General features: G+C 37.0%; 2 protein-coding genes across 3 annotated transcripts; both read right to left on the bottom strand.

The window, feature by feature from the left end:
- Positions 1–10792: 10792 nt before the first annotated feature.
- LOC129565942 (uncharacterized) lies at positions 10793–13425 on the bottom strand. Its single transcript, XM_055441328.1, has 4 exons — positions 13395–13425; positions 12981–13176; positions 12578–12807; positions 10793–12501 (listed from the first exon to the last, which is right to left on the bottom strand). Exons 2-4 carry the CDS (start codon positions 13124–13126, stop codon positions 12224–12226), a joined length of 654 nt encoding a protein of 217 aa, XP_055297303.1. The 5' UTR covers positions 13127–13176; positions 13395–13425; the 3' UTR covers positions 10793–12223.
- Positions 13426–14481: 1056 nt separating this feature from the next.
- LOC129565526 (uncharacterized) lies at positions 14482–16721 on the bottom strand. Of its 2 annotated transcripts, none has more exons than XM_055440502.1 (5): positions 16300–16721; positions 15948–16214; positions 15515–15889; positions 15169–15447; positions 14482–15091 (listed from the first exon to the last, which is right to left on the bottom strand). In XM_055440502.1, exons 1-5 carry the CDS (start codon positions 16318–16320, stop codon positions 14852–14854), a joined length of 1182 nt encoding a protein of 393 aa, XP_055296477.1. In that variant the 5' UTR covers positions 16321–16721; the 3' UTR covers positions 14482–14851. The 2 variants fall into 2 exon arrangements, with proteins under 2 accessions (XP_055296477.1, XP_055296478.1); XM_055440503.1 differs by lacking the exon at positions 16300–16721 and having other exon boundaries at positions 15948–16063; positions 16122–16214.
- Positions 16722–16781: the final 60 nt, after the last annotated feature.

Genomic DNA, 16781 nt, shown 5'->3' with positions numbered 1-16781 from the left:
CGTCATTGTTTTATCAGAGCAGAAAATTGGTTTGTTCAATGATTCATTTGTAGACGGGGAAAAAACCAAAAGAATGAATTATTTGTGACACTATGCGTTTGGCCGAATGGCCGGCTAGCGATGAAATAGTATTACACGACATATGATTCCACCCCAAATGGACTTGTTTCGCTTCTTCTTTCTCGGTTTTAATGGCTATGAATACCTTAACATTAGGCATTTTGACTGTGTTGCATTTTCCAATTCGGTCTTCGTTCGTACGTGTAGGTTCCTATATTTTCGCTTGTGCCTCTTTAATTGTTAGTTATTCGTATTATGATTTCATGTTCACTCTTCATCTATTTATTGCGACTTATGCAGAGGGATCAAAAGCATCCCATAAATTTTTATACTGTATATTATTTATTTAGGTGTAATTACATTTAGTTCTTCATAGTTGGCACATCCGCTGCTGCTGCTGCTACGGCTGTTGTTTGTCGATAAAGCGACGGAGTTCCCAACGGGAACTGATACAGATGAAATTTTGCATTTTCAACGTCTGATAACAGTGTGTTGCATTCGCTACTTTATGATGGCAACAGAAAAAATGTGAACACACCGTCGTCTATGAGCAGCGTCTAAGGGAAATAGCATCGTTCCTATTCATTGTACGGTATCGAATGAGCTTGTGGTGCATGAGGATCCGGTGTACGATGTATTGTGCTGTGTGTTTAACCCGTGGCTTGGTCTGTATGAAATTCAACATCACTCTCTCCCACAGACAGAGAGAGAGAGATCGACTTCTGTGTTTAATTATGCATTCACAAATTAATATGTATTAGCAGTTCATTCCAGCCAAGTTTCGGTACGCTAGAATCATTTTGAATGCCTAGTTGAGATCTGTTGCTTCCTTTTTTGTTTCACAGATAGGAAATAATCCGACTTCCTTTCGTTGGCATACCACCGCTTACCAACTCAACGTTTTGCGTCGAAACCGGTAACTTTCAACAAATCTATTGAATAATAAATATCCCGAAACAAAAAACAAAATGAAACAAGAACAACAACAGCAGCAGCAGCAAAAAAAAATTAGATTTATACCGGCGTCAATAGGCGCCCATCAGAAAGTCGATATTTCCATAAGCGGAAGGAAAACAATGTACGTTCAAACAATATAAATTCTCATATAAGCACTGGGGCAAGCAACAGAAAATAAAAACATAATCAAAGCTATTTTTATTAATGAAAAACATTGGTTCAATGCTATGTCAATATTTATATGCACTTCGGATACACTACATAGTTGTAAGCCACACGCTTGGCGATAGCAGACGCGCTTCTCGATTACTTAAAACTATATGGCAATTTCGATAACCGATTCGTATATGCATTTTTGCAATCGTTTGCTTTCAAAAACAATTTCATAAGCATCTCATGTTTTATGTAAAATCTGATGAAAATATTTTTATCATAGCACATAACTACCTGTTCACTCATGCAGAAACAGCGAAAACTTTCAAGTGCATAAACAATTCAGAAGATTTACAGCGCTGTTTGTAAATGCATTCCGGACGAAATACCTATGTTCAGAGGCGCACAATATGTGCATCGTTGCCAAAATATTGGCTCATCGGCAACTGAATAATAAATGCTGCGATGATTTAAGAGCGGCTGCAACGGCAAACGGGGGTTTTCAGTATATGCATTTTGATTAGCATTGGCAATTTGCTTGTCATCGATGTAATCGCTTTCGCGATATATTGAAAATTATGTTGTAGAGAATAAAGGATCGACACTTGATACGTCTCTATAGTTTCTCGGCACATCATCATGCCAACTGATACACCACACACATACACACGCACACATTTGAGCCCGTTCGTTTCAATCGTGTGCATCAAAATTACATGAGGAGATTTGTTGGTTATGGAACGAGCATTGTGTGCAAATATTTTATCTATGCAAAATTTATGTGAAACTCTGAAAATTTATTATCGTTTGCCGAAACTAAAACTTTGAATTCGGGAAAACAGTCGAAATGATCGATATGTCTGTGCGAAGCGTGCATTTATGTTATTAAAAATCGTGAAAATTGATGAGTGCAAATTGAAATGAACGACAAAATTCATAAAAGCTATTGTTTTTGCCAAATTGAGTCGTCGAATGATGGAGCGAACGAGCGATAGAGGTACAAAAGATTTGCTGCGTTCAATGCGAATGTAGACGTTGAACCTCAATAATAATAATAATTCACTAATTACAAACACAAAACTTAAAATTTCCATGTTTAATTGTTCCAAGATTTTTTTTTTGTGTTGCATGAGTTTATTCACCCTGTCTGACGATGACTATGCCGTCGTTCCGCTTCTTTTTTTGCTCTATTTTCTTTTGCTTTTTTATCCATATGGTTCTTTTTTTCTCTCTCTTATTTCTTTCTCTTAACGGGCTCAGCGTATGTAATTCTCATTTGCCTGTGTACATCGACAAATGAATGATGGCAATGCCTACACCAGGCTTTTCACGAGAAGCACTCCAACGATTAAAAATAAAGAAAAAAGTAGGCAAAAAGCACATGATGATCACATGCCATTGAACGAGTGCGCCTACTACCGTAGTGCTTTTGTGTACGAAATCATGTGTGTATGTGCTGGAGCTCATGTGTGTGACTGTGAACAAAAAAAGAATATGAAAGAAATGCTTACTGTATGTCATATAGGTATAAGTTTCGTGTATGTGGCGATATGTAACAGTACCCATTCTCCAAATCACACAAGCAGACACACTGCCAACAACAACAGAAAAAATGGATTTACATATAGGCAAAACGGTAGACAATCTGCTATTTGCAACACGACACAAAACATACGTAAGTGAGAATCACAACGAGAAATACATACACAGCCGATGGTGGCGAATGGAATCGAATAAGAAAGAAAACTATCTGACTTATGTGCAACGCGATGGATTAGTATTAGTATGAGTGAGCGCATCCCCGATGATATCTGAAGAGTTGATGAAATTGCACTTGATGTTTGGCATGAAAATGATGGTGATAGTTGCAATGTGAATGCACCTTGGCATTATCACAGACACACGCGAGCGCGCGCGCGCTCACGCAAAATGGGAAAAGAAGCGACAACAAGAGCCATTCTCAAAACTATGGTGTCTATGTCTATCTTTGGTTTGTGATATACACGAAACAAAAAAACCTACTACACGACCGGAAAAAAGTCTCAACACCAGGCAAATAGGCGGCAATAGTAGTGAGAATTTTCCTCTTATGTGTGTGTGTGTGTGTGTTGCATTAACGATTCTTTTTCTCGTATTTTTGTTTCGTCAAAAACGATTTTTCGTTTCATTTCTCCATTTTTTTTATTCGTTTCTGTCGAAAGCGTTCTCTTATTGAGCATCGTCATCGCTTGGGTGTGTTTTTTTTCGCTATCTATCCAAAGTCAAAGATGCGCTTAAGCAATTTCTATTGATGTACCGAATGAAATAGATACATTTAAACGTTTCCTTTCATGATAATCCGTTTGTACGCTTTTCGAGCAGTTTTCGTTGTTTTTCAGTCATTATGAAAATTACTGACACAACCGATTTTTTTCCCATTGCGTTGCCGGTTTCGTGTTTTTTTCCTTCTCTGCAACGTTGCTCTACCGTCGTTTGTATGCATTTCTTCTTTTCTTTCATCATCTTCAAAATTCACTCTGTTTTTTTTATATGCGTTGTTTTGCCATCATTATTTGTCTCACTTGAAGTCTATACGTTGTTGTTTTTTTCGTCATATCATTGATTATATTTGCAGGTGTATATGTATGTGTAATGTGCATGGGGAAACAAAAGAGTTTTCTCTTTCTCTCTCTCTCTCTCTCTCTCTCTCTCTCTCTCTCTCTTTCTCTTGAGATAGAGAAGTGAAAAAGACAGACAGAGAACGGGAGCGATGGAGCAGCGATTTCATTTTGACATCGGCTTAGGAATGCACACAGCATTTTAAGTGCAAAGCACTGAACTTTGAAGTGTATTTCGCACCGTTTGTATGAAAAGCAGTTGACAATTTTTGTCTCTTTTTCTTCGACGCCTCCACTCTGTCTCTCGTTCTCCCTCTCTGTATCCTCTTTTCGGCTAAATTCGACATATGAATTTTCACTTGAGGCAGTTTTTTAGCGTTGATAAAAAGGTTTTGACGAAATAAAAAAGACATCAGTCAGTCAATGGTACGTCATTACAATACCGCACTGCTTGTTTAAGTAACTCTTTGATGTGAGAGTGATTTTCAAGAGTTGAAAACGTTTCAAAATGTCGTTGGCTTCATCAACGAAGGAGGTCTGCTCTAGCTCCTGCTCCTCCTCCTTCGTTGCAATCGAAATTCGTGGAAACGGAATAAAAAAAAGACCATGAAGCAGCACTCGACAGTGTTATTATTCAACAGGCCGATGACTTTAGGTTAATGAGAGAATGGAAATGAATCCGAGCCGAATGCTATGCAATCCCAATTGTTCTGATCGAGAGTGATAGGCGGCGTTGTGGCATTTTCGAAATTCGCCAAATTGTGCGGTTTCATTGAAATTGCAATCGATGAATGCACTTGTCAATGCACTTGAGACAATTCGGCTTTCGAACGACAACGACAACGAGCGCGAGTTATTAATTAACAAAATCATTCGAAAAAATTGCACTGCTGTCGATTGGTTGCAATTTCATTTCACTTGTCACAATCGGATTCGTTTGGTTCGGTTCGATTTTTTTTTATTCGGTGCATTAACATCGATTCATCTCGTTCGAGTGATGGCAATTCTTTTTTTTTTTCTGCTGAATATATTCGAACAAGAAGTGGTTAACATTACATATTTTACACCCATTTTTTTTCTCTCGCAATAATTCGACAAACATGCATGTAGTCATTTAAATCTCACGGAAAATATGCATGTTTTCAGATTAACTCGAAAAATTTAAGCGCACACAGTCAGTTCCAGATGAGACTTTTATTAACATAAATTTGTCATTGTTTTTTACCCATGCAATTGTAGTGCATCAACTTTTTTTTCCTGCTCATTCACTTGTTCCCCGGCACCAGATTCGTTGCCGCCACAGACATGTTGTCAATTCACGCACTCAGCCGATTGCCAAATAGTCGAAATACACAATGCATGGGTGTGTGTGTGTGAAATTGTGTGCCATCATACAATTTAATAACATTGTTAAATAAACACCATGGGGTGAGAATATGAATTTTTCCATTGATTAAATTTATTTGTGCGGCCCTCATCTCGTGCAGTCATAAATTGTGCGGTGTGGCTTTCATTGTGCTTTGTCATGTGTACAAATGAACTGATGCTCGTCGGTTGGAAAATTCTCTGGAGATGATGATGCATTACGATTTCTGACAATTACGTCCGCTCGCTCACCGGAACGAGTTTCAAGCACAAGCCACAAAAATTCTGCTCGCCCGCTTGTAGGTTTATGTTGACAAAGTTGTAATTTTCATGAAATTTTTAAGTGAAATACATTTTTTGCCCATCCATTGCAAAACACATTTCCGGATTGGAGATAGAGAGGGAATATGACAAATTAAATATTTAGGTGTTAATAAACAACGACCGCAAACTTTGTTGATTAGCCGGTTTGCATTGTTTGCTTTATTGTTATTACAGTTTAAAGGACTCGCATTTAAGTTCGGGTGAGATATGCACCGTGACAACTATTGAAAGTATGTAACAATTGCAAAATGTGTTCCACAGAGCTAATCTTCGCGTTACGATGTTTTACGATCGTGTTCGCTTGCTCGTTTCGCTATCATTTTTGGGGTTGTTAAAAAAAGGAGAGCATAACTAAACGCCTTGCGTGTTAAAATGAACATTTTTTTCCTCGTATATTTTGTGTTTGCTCCTTTTTTATGAACTCAACTCGAATTTTCCTAACTGAAAAAAAACGAACTTTTTTTTCTGCAATAGAACCGTTTGAAATTGTCGACGACGGTTTTATGGTCACCAGTATCAGCAGTGAATAATGGGTACATCGCAAATGAATGGCTGATGTTAGTGTGGATTTTGTATGCGCTCACGCTCCGTCACTCTCTGGCTCGCTATGAGTTTGTTCACAGCAACAAATTCGACGGTGTTCCTTCAATTCTATCATGTTTTCGCTTCGACGGAGGTGTGATAAATTTCATTGTTGCATCACCATTTTTACGACTGATTGACCCAATGTTTGATTTCCCTGCAATGAGCTCCCCTTTTTTTCGAAAAGTATTTTATACATTTTCCTCACACCACCAGCTCAAACACTGGCAGCTAGATTTATTGCTTTCATTCTGTATTAGCGGTACACAAGAGAGAGAGAGAGAGGGAAAGGGAGAGCACGCCCGGACGAATAGCGCTTTTGGGGTAACGCAATACGAGGCTTGAGACGAGCTGTTTGTTTTGTATAGGTTGAATGCCGAAAACATCTCTAACAAGTTCGCAATCAAATTGGTTTGGCACCGTACAATGATTGCACTACGATCTAACCCATGTGCTGTGCACACCGAACAACAACAGCATCACCATCACACAACACTCAATTGATATATCGCACAAAAAAAATGCTATAAAAACTGAAATGAATTTCGTTGCGTTTATAAACCCATATATGTATTTTCAAAGAGACAATTGTTTTCTGTTCACACAACACCCCTCGTGAGCATTGTTTTGTATCTCCCTCTCTCTTTCGCACTGGCTCATCTCTCGTCTTTCCAAATGCGACTACCAAAAATCACTCACATCCACACACACACACACAGACAAAGGAAAAAAAGAGCAACGGGAAGCATGGATAAAGAGACAGATCGATAATTCAAGTGAAAAACATTTTATGCAATACCTGAGGGAAATTAAAAGCCGCAATATGTACAAATGTTTTACACACATGCCCTGCACACAACGATGAACATTTTATACGCAGGAGGCTCGGTATTTGCATGTATCACAGAAGAAATGGATATGGAAAAATTCTCTCTCTCTCTCTTAACTGGTCGTTTTGGATTGTCCTTCCGCAGCAAGCAGAAATGGAGGAGTTCATTCCACTCGTTCGCTTTGTTCCGAGATAAACTAACAATCAAAATACTTATATCCGTACGATCGAATAGAAACTTTCATTGTCTGAATTACAATGATGGTTGAATGCATTCGAATCCATACATGCAATGAAATTGCCGACCAGAGATGCATTTTAATATATCAGATCGGCCGGAATTGGTTAGGCATCTTTGGTGTTGGCAATAAAAATGGCACTAGTTATCATTTATGAATCGATCCAACTCGAACACAAAATGTGTCCGGAAGCCGAAAATTATATTATCTCAGCGGAAAAATTATAGTCAGTTATAGGTGCGATGAAAGACGGCACCGAGAATATTGATAAATTTTCATGGATATTGGCAAACGGCCATATTGCGATGTGTTCGAGGCTGATTGCAGTAAAAGTCGGAATGGGACAAACAAGTGCCAATCAACAAGAGAATTGGCTTAGATTTAGTTGGCCCGTTGAGAATAAATGTGTTTCCACGTTTCTTTTACTCGCTCCGGCCTTAATAGAACAATTTCATTCACCCTCACGCCAGTAAAACAATTGCCAAAAATTGCGCTTCGAATAGCTCTGCCAATTTGCTTCCGATATACATATATAATCAAATCAATACAAAATGAATCCACCCATTCCGTCCTTCGCTCAAACTTCTAAGCCGATCCGACACAATGAAAAATTGAACGAAAACAAAAGCGACCAACAAGCACAAAATTGTATATTTATTTATTGTTTATGCATTTTATATGAAATGAAAACAATGTCTCTACCCTGGGCTATGCGATTTTTTTTTTATTTCATTTCAATATTGTATCGCGTGACGTGGAATTTCCAACGCATTTGCTCTATACGAATACAACATCGTTCCCAGTCATCGTGTGTAGTAGTTTTGAAATGGTAAAGCAGAAAAAGTCGTTTGTAAAATTTTATGCAAAATTGAAGGAAAAATATTTGAACCCGAATAGAACGTATAACCGAATTATTTATACGGTGCGCATGTGAATCAGCACATGAACATTATTTGGAAAGACAATCGCAATGTTTAGGTGAAAACAATACACATAGCCAAGTTCTGACTGTGTCGCTTTTTTCTTGCTGTTTGAGTTTTTTTTTCTCTCGCTCTTTTCTTGGAATTCGGAATACGTTTAACTGTCGCTGTGAATATATACCAACGAGCACTGTACAGTGTACAATGTACATGCTCAAAAATATACACCCATAATATGCTCGTTTTTAGACAACACGACAACAGCAACAACCGAATTTAAAGTGCAACTCATATGAATGACGTTACTCTTTCTGACATTTAATTCGTACATTTCCACTCGTCCAAAAATATATTTTTTTTCGTTTCCGGGCATTTTTTTCCTCTGCAAACCATTACTCATCCAATTCTACAAGAAAATCCAAATGGATTTAAAAATGTTTTCCTTATTTAACGTATACTTCGTTTGTCTTCATTTTTATGATTCAAGCAAAATATTTTGTTAATGTTTCTTTCTAACAAATTCTACCGGAGCACGAGAACCATCGTACTGTTTTCCCAGATTTGTTTTTGTTTTGCATTATATTTCGTTGTGATGAATGTTTTGATTGCTATTTTATATGTTTAAATTACAGAATGATTTGACGGTGATAGAATAATATGGTTGAGGCTGTGGCCGCTGCATTAGAACTTTGGAAAAAGTAACGGAAGATCAGCACGAACTCGGAAAATTATTACCAAGTCTAAATTGGAAAAAGAAGCGTTCTTCGTGCGATATAAGAACCCTGAAAGCATTACATGTTTCATGTGAAATGGATATCTGCCTGTGAATTAATATCTTCATCTGTGTGTTGCAGTTTTTAAATCGAAAAAATGGTTCAATTAATCAAATAAAAATGCAACAAACTAATTAAATTGAGCATTGTGTGCAAGAGTGTTGTTGCTCACACAATGCCGCTCGTCTTTTTCTTTCGCATCGACGAAAATGTTTCATTTTAACGGAAAATAAACAAAACCCGGAAAAATCAACGTTCAACACAAAACTTTCAGTTCGTTGTGGCTATTATTGTGCGCTATGTACTTGATTCGGTTTTGGTAAAGTAATTCCTTCTAGTTTTTACGATGCTCTCTGTTTTCTGTCATTGGCTCAGCGGTTGTAATGCACAAGAAACCGTCCACATGAGACGAATAAATGTAAGAAAATCCTTGAACATTATAAGCCAGATGCACGCAAACTAAAACAACCAATTTTATTCCGTTTCCGACTCTGATATCAGCTCGTAGCCAACAGAAGAAGATGAGCGAACAAACAAAAAACAAACCACTCCACTTTTCTCGTGAAGGCAAACAATTTTCTAAATAGAATTTGAAATTGAGTTCGGCTGTATGCTGGGAATACAAAACACCCGTTTGTGCTAACACATAAAACGCACCACATTCGCGCACTCACACACATACACATGGAATGGAATTTACAAGTGTTACGATTCCCATGCACAGAATAATGATATTAAGGAAATAACGTAATGAATTAGCAGCGGAACAGAGCACATATTCTCGGGATCAACTCACCAAAATATATTCGCATGCTGGAAATGCAATTTCGTACATTGCTCGATGTGCGCGCGGTTAATGTAAATCGAATTGCACTTCATTCTCAACAGTCGCAAATTAAATTGGCAATGATCTGATTTTCTTTTTGCTCTGAACTATCGATTTTTAAGGGGATTTTCTGGAGAACATTATCAAACCAGCACTTTGGCTAAGTACAAATTTCGTATATTTTCTAATTCTAAAACAGCTCGAAACATTACAAAAAATAAGTTATATATGAAATTGAAGACATCTTGAGGCATAATTCTTACGGTTTCCTATTCTCATCTTCTAGAAATGGCAAACAGTTTGAAGATGAAAAATACTCAATTTTGGAATTCAATTCAAGTCGCATTACAAATTCAGTATACAACTTTCTGACTTAGCATACATCAACAAGGAAAAAGCGAATAAAACATTATTTTGATACTAAAATATACTTGTGAGGTAATAAGCTTTTCTTCTTGCATTCGTTAACTTATTTAAAGACTTATTGTTATATGATGATTCCCATCAACGTTCTGTGCAATATGTGTACATATAAGTATGCTTTATTGTCATCGAAATTTGCTTTATGACTATTTCATACGTTGAACACCAGCCACAATTCACAATATTGCTTGTATTCTACTGTTTTTTTAAACGGCGAGTTGTGCTCTGTTCGATTGTCCACGTATGAAAATACATGAAAGAGTTTGACGCGTTATGCTGCAAAATTCATCGACATACAGGTTAAGGCAACCACACACATAGGTGTGCGCGAAGGGTATATATGTGTTGCGTATTGGACTGAAATGTTTATTTGAATGTTAATGTTTGACGATACACACAGTTCGGCGGAGGCAGTGCTGCCACAACTTAAAACTTGATATTAGACACTCCAATCGATTTCAAGCAACGTGTTGTTCTGTACATTTTTACAGAACAAATTCTTATTCCGTTATCATTTCATACCGAATAAAATTCCTAAATGAAAAATAAAATCATGAAGAGCTCATGAGATTTTCCTGAGTTCTAATCTGTTACCTTGGCTAAGACGGCGTTACTCTTGTTTACTACTATCATCACTTATATGAGAATCAAATAAAGAGTTTTCATTAACTTCATTTATTTATTTAGAGTAAAGAAAAAATGTTGATACAAAATTGTACTTTATCTTATGTGTAATAAGGAGATAAGCTGGAAGCCTGTTCATTAAAAAATTGTTGTTTTTGTTGATTTTGCAAAATGAAAGGAATGGTTGCAGTTAACTGTAGCGAATCTAGCCTTAGCACAATTGTTTTGTAAAGCCATTCGTAGAATAAAAGGAAAAATTAAAAATATTAGAAGTAAAGAGATGAAATGGTTTTTCACTTCGCTTTTCGAACTTTTCCATATTTAACCAAATCCATCAATTGCTCTTTTGATTGTATGATGTGTTCAGTATGGTCATTAGCTGTCATTTTGATCGCAAATCCATTTTCGCACAGGTCATATGCATACAAACGATTTTCTTGTTTCAATTTTACCACCGCCGCATGAATATCATGGTAAAATGGTGTCATGGAATTTCGAATGTAAACTTTCCATGGAATCTGGCCACTGGGCAGTGGAAATAGTAAGTTCGAGCGAATGGACTGACCACTCGTTAGTGATATAAACCATTTTTTTACTTTCAAAACATGGAATTTCACAATTATTGCATCATCGCGCTGGTAAATTGCTTCTATGTCAGAGCGGTTCACACCCATCACTTGCGCACCCATCATTTGACACAATTTCAAGAAGGTTTCCATCGGACTTTTGACGGTACTTCTAATGCCATGGACGTAAACACTTCTAACGAGCTTACGCTGCTTAATCAGCTCGTAACTGATAGTTGACTGATTGGGATCTGTAGAATGTCGTCCACTGGATGTTGTGGCTGAATCAGCTTGTGATCGAGCACTTTGCGATGTTGAACACTCGCTCGCGTTCAATTCGATCTTCTTCTTCGCTTCTTTCGTCATGAAATTGAAAAACCCGTCGATAAACGTGTTAAATGATTTGCTGCCATCAAACTTCGTTCCGCTCACATTTTGTTCTTCGAGAGTCAAACCATTGGCCCATACTATATTCGACTTGAAAAAGTGATTTTTCAGTTGATTTACGAATAGTTCGCGATGCATGTTCACTGTGTCAATTTGGTGTCGGCACTTTTCATGATAAATCATTTCAGACAAATTCGTCGACTCATATTTGCATTTCGAGCAAGAGAAATTGTATGAATGGTCCCAAAAGTGGCTCGAATATCGTGCATAATCGACCTTTCCCTGGCAATAGCCGCAAATCAAGTGATCTGGTGTGCTTCCATGGTTTTTAAGCTCTTTCGATTGAACTGTTTCACCATTGTGTGAATTTGCGAAGTGTACGGCGATTTCAACTTGTGTTGCGAACAGTTGATTGCATTTCTCGCATTGATACTTCATATGTGTATTGACTTTCAGGAGTTCGTCGATCAATTTCTCTGTGTAGCAAATCGGATTGAATATCTTGGGCACTGACTTCATATCATGTTCCACTTTGAAATGGTTTGTCATGTCATCGTTTTCGGAGCGGCACAAGCCACATTGATCGCGATCACCACGGTTAACAATCGCAAATTGTTGGCCAGCATGTTTGTCCTCGTGATGTTGCACCAGCTCGTGATACATGCCAACCTTTTTTGCAGTAAAAACACCCGACTGAAGCCACAGCGTAGAAATTGAAAGGCTTTGAGAGCAATTCGTCCGCATGTTTGGCCAACCAATGGCTGTACACATCATCAATCGTTCCGCTGAAAGATTTTGCCGGGTTTTTGTCGTCCAAACAATGAACACAAAAGAAAGTTGTGCACAGCAAGTCATCATGTATGTCGATTTTATCGTCTGAAAGACAAAAGAAGGCTTTCTTTAGCCATACACACGCAATCGATTCAATCAAAGCCTAATTTCAATATCATACCACTTCCGTGATCATCCATTTTAAGCTCCGCTTTTCGCTGCTTCTTAAAAGGAGGCTGAGTTGACGAAGAAGTACCTTCATTTTGTCGCTTTTTCGGTTGTTCGGTTGCTTTGCTGACATTCTTTACATCTTCGACCTTTGAAGTTTCTGCTTTTGTTGCCGTTTTGGCCATTGAGCTTAGCAGTTTCCGTTTTGATTCGTTTATATATCGTTGGCATGTGTCAGTCACTCTACAACGTAAATTCATTTTTATTATAAGAGATCGATAAAAGTATATTCATCAGTTATGTATGTTTGTGTGGTATTTCTGACACGTCCACAAAACGGGAAATGAAATTTGACTCTCTGCTTTACTGCTGGACGAATGCGCCGCAGTATAGTGTAAAATGATTATTAAAATTACCGTAAATGGGTCTGTTTTCTAAAACTGTCAATGAATTTTTTCGTGAGTCTCCGTCCGGATTGTCTAAACTGATCCAGTGCCACCCATACTTCGGACTGAACATTTTGCCAAAACGCATTTTGAATCGGTACGATATTTTCCTCCATTGTAGCTATGAAAATGTAGAAAAATATCTGTATTAATGTTTGTGGTTTGTCTGTGAATAAACAAAATAAAAATTAGACGCAAATTTACTCATTTTCAAATCAAACAAAACGTATACGTATGTATCGTCCGGTTAGTATTGTATACAATACGACGATATAACTAATCCATGAAATGAACAAAACTTGGGCAAAACATTTCATTGCAAAATTGGATAGTTATTCAAAGGATTGGTCCCGAAAAAGCTTTTCACAAAAAATTTGAACTTACCGGAAAATATTTTCCGTCCATACGATGTTTCAATTCGTCAAGATTGGACTATTTTCACGATGTGTTGTTACATGTGAAGCGAAAACGATCGATGTTCCGAGAAAATTTGGCGCGAGACACGTTTGGGTGGTGTGGGCACAACTACACATGCAACCAAGGAGCAACAAGTTCGGCTATAGTTATGTTGGTGTGATACATCGTACGTATATATGTCATATGTGTATCTGAATGCTAGCAGTTGCACCAACATTGGATATTCAAAATTTATAATGGAATGAAAAACTCAATTCAAATTGATTCGATTAAAAAATCGAATGAGAAAAATTAAATTTTATTTACATATATTTCTTACTCTTTAAACAATTTTTGATGCTGTACGCTATTGAATATCAAATTTGAGTAAATGTTACACTCTTCTTTGATAGTATAAAAGCGTATTGAATGGTTTCATGTCAAATTCATTTAAAAGTCAAAATTGAATCGAATTTAGAATTTACTTGATGACAACTGGGTCCCTGGTTCCCTGACAAACAGAGTTGCGAGAATCAAAATGATTTTGGGAAGTGTTTTAATAGCAATTTTCTTTTCTGTGTGTCTCCTACTAAAAACCAGCGTTTCGTTGTGTTTGTATACATTGCTATTAGAGGTTTAAGACTTTCATTCTGCACCACACGCCAAGACTTTCATTCGTTTTGTGCATATATATTTCTGGTTTTTTACAGCTGATATTGGCTGGCAATTTTCAGCATTACAACATGTGTTTCCACTTTGTTGCGCTGAAAAAGAGATGAACTCCCCCTCCCATCCACCAAATGGCAAATTATTTTTCTCAGAAAAAAGTGTGCATATCTAGATATGAGTTGATGTAGACATTTTTATGCTGCCGCATTGATCCATTTAGCCATATGACTTCACGCATTTTTTATGTTGGTCGTTTTCTCTTTTCACTTCGGAGATTATGCCATTTTAAGGCATGAACTCACATATGAGCTTAACTTGATACATAAAAGTTGCTGGCAAAAAAAAAGATTGGAATGCTTTTACGTGCGAAAAATGAAGATAAAGCAACAGCATATGGGCGCGTACATTTCTTTTTCTTGATAAAGTAAATATTTTTATTAGATGATAAATACTTTCAAAATTCTTCACAAACAAATTTTCCCGATTATGAGGTATTGAGGCAAAATAAGCCAAGTCCTTAACATTATCATCATTTCAGTTTGATATTTTATAAAAATGTATTCATCTCATGATGAAAATTCAACGCAATTTCTTCCAAAACAAAATTTTCATAAAACGTAAATACAACATTCAGTCCCAATGATTGCTTTGACTCTTCTGTCAACTATTTGATTCAATAACAAATCCTTAGAAAAAAAAAATCTACATGTCTTTGCAATTTTTACACTTTCTTTCCCTACATGTACATTGTACAATGTACATTTTACTAAAAATGATCAAAATTCAATATCAATATCGACCTCGTCGTACGAATAATCCATCTCGTTGTTCTCCATTATGGCACTTTCATCGGATGATATTGACACGACTGAGCCAGCTGGTGATAATGGGCGCTTCCTTGTATCTCGCACATTCGTCATTATTTGCTGTATTGGCATTGCGTTGTCAACCATGTCGATAATTTTTTGAACGCCAGCAAGTGTTTGGAACTGTTGTAAATTTTTGGTTATGTTCACCTATAAATTGCGATTCATACCAATCGGAATTATGACTCATTTTTCATTCAGACTTTTTTCAATGCTATGAAACAAACCTTAGTCAATTTGAGCATCTCTGCCCATTGATCCGTTCGCTGGGGCTGTTGTACTTTCTGTTGCTGCTTCTGCGACTGTTCTACTTGTTGTTGTTGTTGTTGCTGTTGTAGTCGTTCCAGCCGTTTTGCCTCAATGATTGTGTTTCTAACGGGCGTATTCTCTTTGTTTGTGATGCGTTGAAGTGGCAGTTTGCTTCCTGCAATGCCTTTTTCATCACCAATTTCGTCGCTAATCTCCAAAATTTGCTTCAATTCGTCTAACGTTTCTATGTCACTCATCTGTTGTATAAAATTCAATACGTTTAGTGATAAACAAAACAAATGATAAACCAAAGCAGCAGAATACCTTTTTGAGTTTGGGTAAAAATAAATTGAATCGATGATATCTTTGATGCATATTGATGCCGAGTTGGGTGAGAAAAGGATGAGCACACGTTGAGCACTTTAAATTGTTGATAATCGGTGCAAACATTGATTGACCGATTGTTATATCAAGTTTTTGTTTTTTCTCTTTCGGAGGTTGTATGCTCGTTGGCATTACGGGTGACGTCTTTGGAATTGAGGTAATTATCGCCATTGGATCTAAAGTCACACTTGTTTTTGCATCTGACGTTGTCTTTGCATCTGACGGCAATGTCTTTGGTGCTGATGTCATCACTGGCATTTGAACTGATGTCATCACAACAGTATTCAGCGTTGACGTCATCACCATGGAATTTTGCTACAGTAAACGCTCTAGATTAGATGAATGCATAAAATAAATCGATGAAACCTCTTACCGGCAATGTTATGCCCGACGGGAAATGATCGTAATGCCAAACCAAGCAGTGCATTCGCAGATCTCCATTTGTGTTCGCCACATAATTACATTGAGCAACGTTGCACAAGAAAACACCTTTTTGATGAACATTCAAAAAATGATTGTGAACAGCTAAGTTGTCGGGAAAACTTACTTCGCAAATCAGGCAGCAATTGGATTTTGTCACTTTATTCAAATGCTGTTGAATCAACTCGGATTCCATGTGCTGCTTTTTCAATACGGAAATCTGTTGTTTGTATGACCAGAATTTGATCAGAATAAGCAATTCAATGTGTTTCACAAAATTTCATTAGATATATTTAAGAACTTACCTTTCTATTCGTTGGCAACATTTTTCCCAACTGTGAATTTTACTGCAATGTATTGGATGGAATAAAGAAAACGTTATCGAGACCTAAGACAACCAATATACGATCAGCTCAAGGCAGCAGTCAAAATTTAATGACACTTTGAGTCATATTTGATAGACCCGCAAAACTAATGACAACCAACTTCACACATAATCGCATGCTTTGATTTCATTTGAATCTAATTGAGAGACACGAAATTTAAATGAGTAAAATTAGAACATTATTCAACGATAATAGGAAAAATAGAAGAAATTAGTGAGTTTGGTTTGCCAATGTTAACGCTTATGGACGTATTGTTTATTGTTTACAAAATAGTCCCGTTAGGTCTTCCATAAGCGTTGTATTGACAGTGTAATAAGCTCTGCAAGCGATTTTACTAGAAATAATAGCGCAATATTAGCACTTTTGCACCAAAACTAGAAAAATTAGAGGATATAAAGCAA

The sequence above is a fragment of the Sitodiplosis mosellana genome, unplaced genomic scaffold (genome assembly GCF_009176505.1).
Source record: "Sitodiplosis mosellana isolate CC-2019 unplaced genomic scaffold, AAFC_SMos_1.0 Smas_scaffold_3, whole genome shotgun sequence".
NCBI classification, from domain to species: Eukaryota; Metazoa; Arthropoda; class Insecta; order Diptera; family Cecidomyiidae; genus Sitodiplosis; species Sitodiplosis mosellana.
This window is presented reverse-complemented; position numbering and strand designations above follow the sequence as displayed.

Bases quoted from the DNA above. Each gene is read 5' to 3' on its own strand.
- LOC129565942 (XM_055441328.1), bottom strand. From the start codon at position 13,126: ATGGAGGAAAATATCGTACCGATTCAAAATGCGTTTTGGCAAAATGTT. The intron at 12,808-12,980 runs GTAATTTTAATA...TTTACGTTGTAG, and splicing joins AGAAAACAGACCCATTTACG to AGTGACTGACACATGCCAAC. The intron at 12,502-12,577 runs GTATGATATTGA...TTTGTCTTTCAG, and splicing joins AATGGATGATCACGGAAGTG to ACGATAAAATCGACATACAT.
- LOC129565526 (XM_055440502.1), bottom strand. From the start codon at position 16,320: ATGTTGCCAACGAATAGAAAG. The intron at 15,890-15,947 runs GTAAGAGGTTTC...CGTTTACTGTAG, and splicing joins CGTCGGGCATAACATTGCCG to CAAAATTCCATGGTGATGAC. The intron at 15,448-15,514 runs GTATTCTGCTGC...TTTATACAACAG, and splicing joins TTTTACCCAAACTCAAAAAG to ATGAGTGACATAGAAACGTT.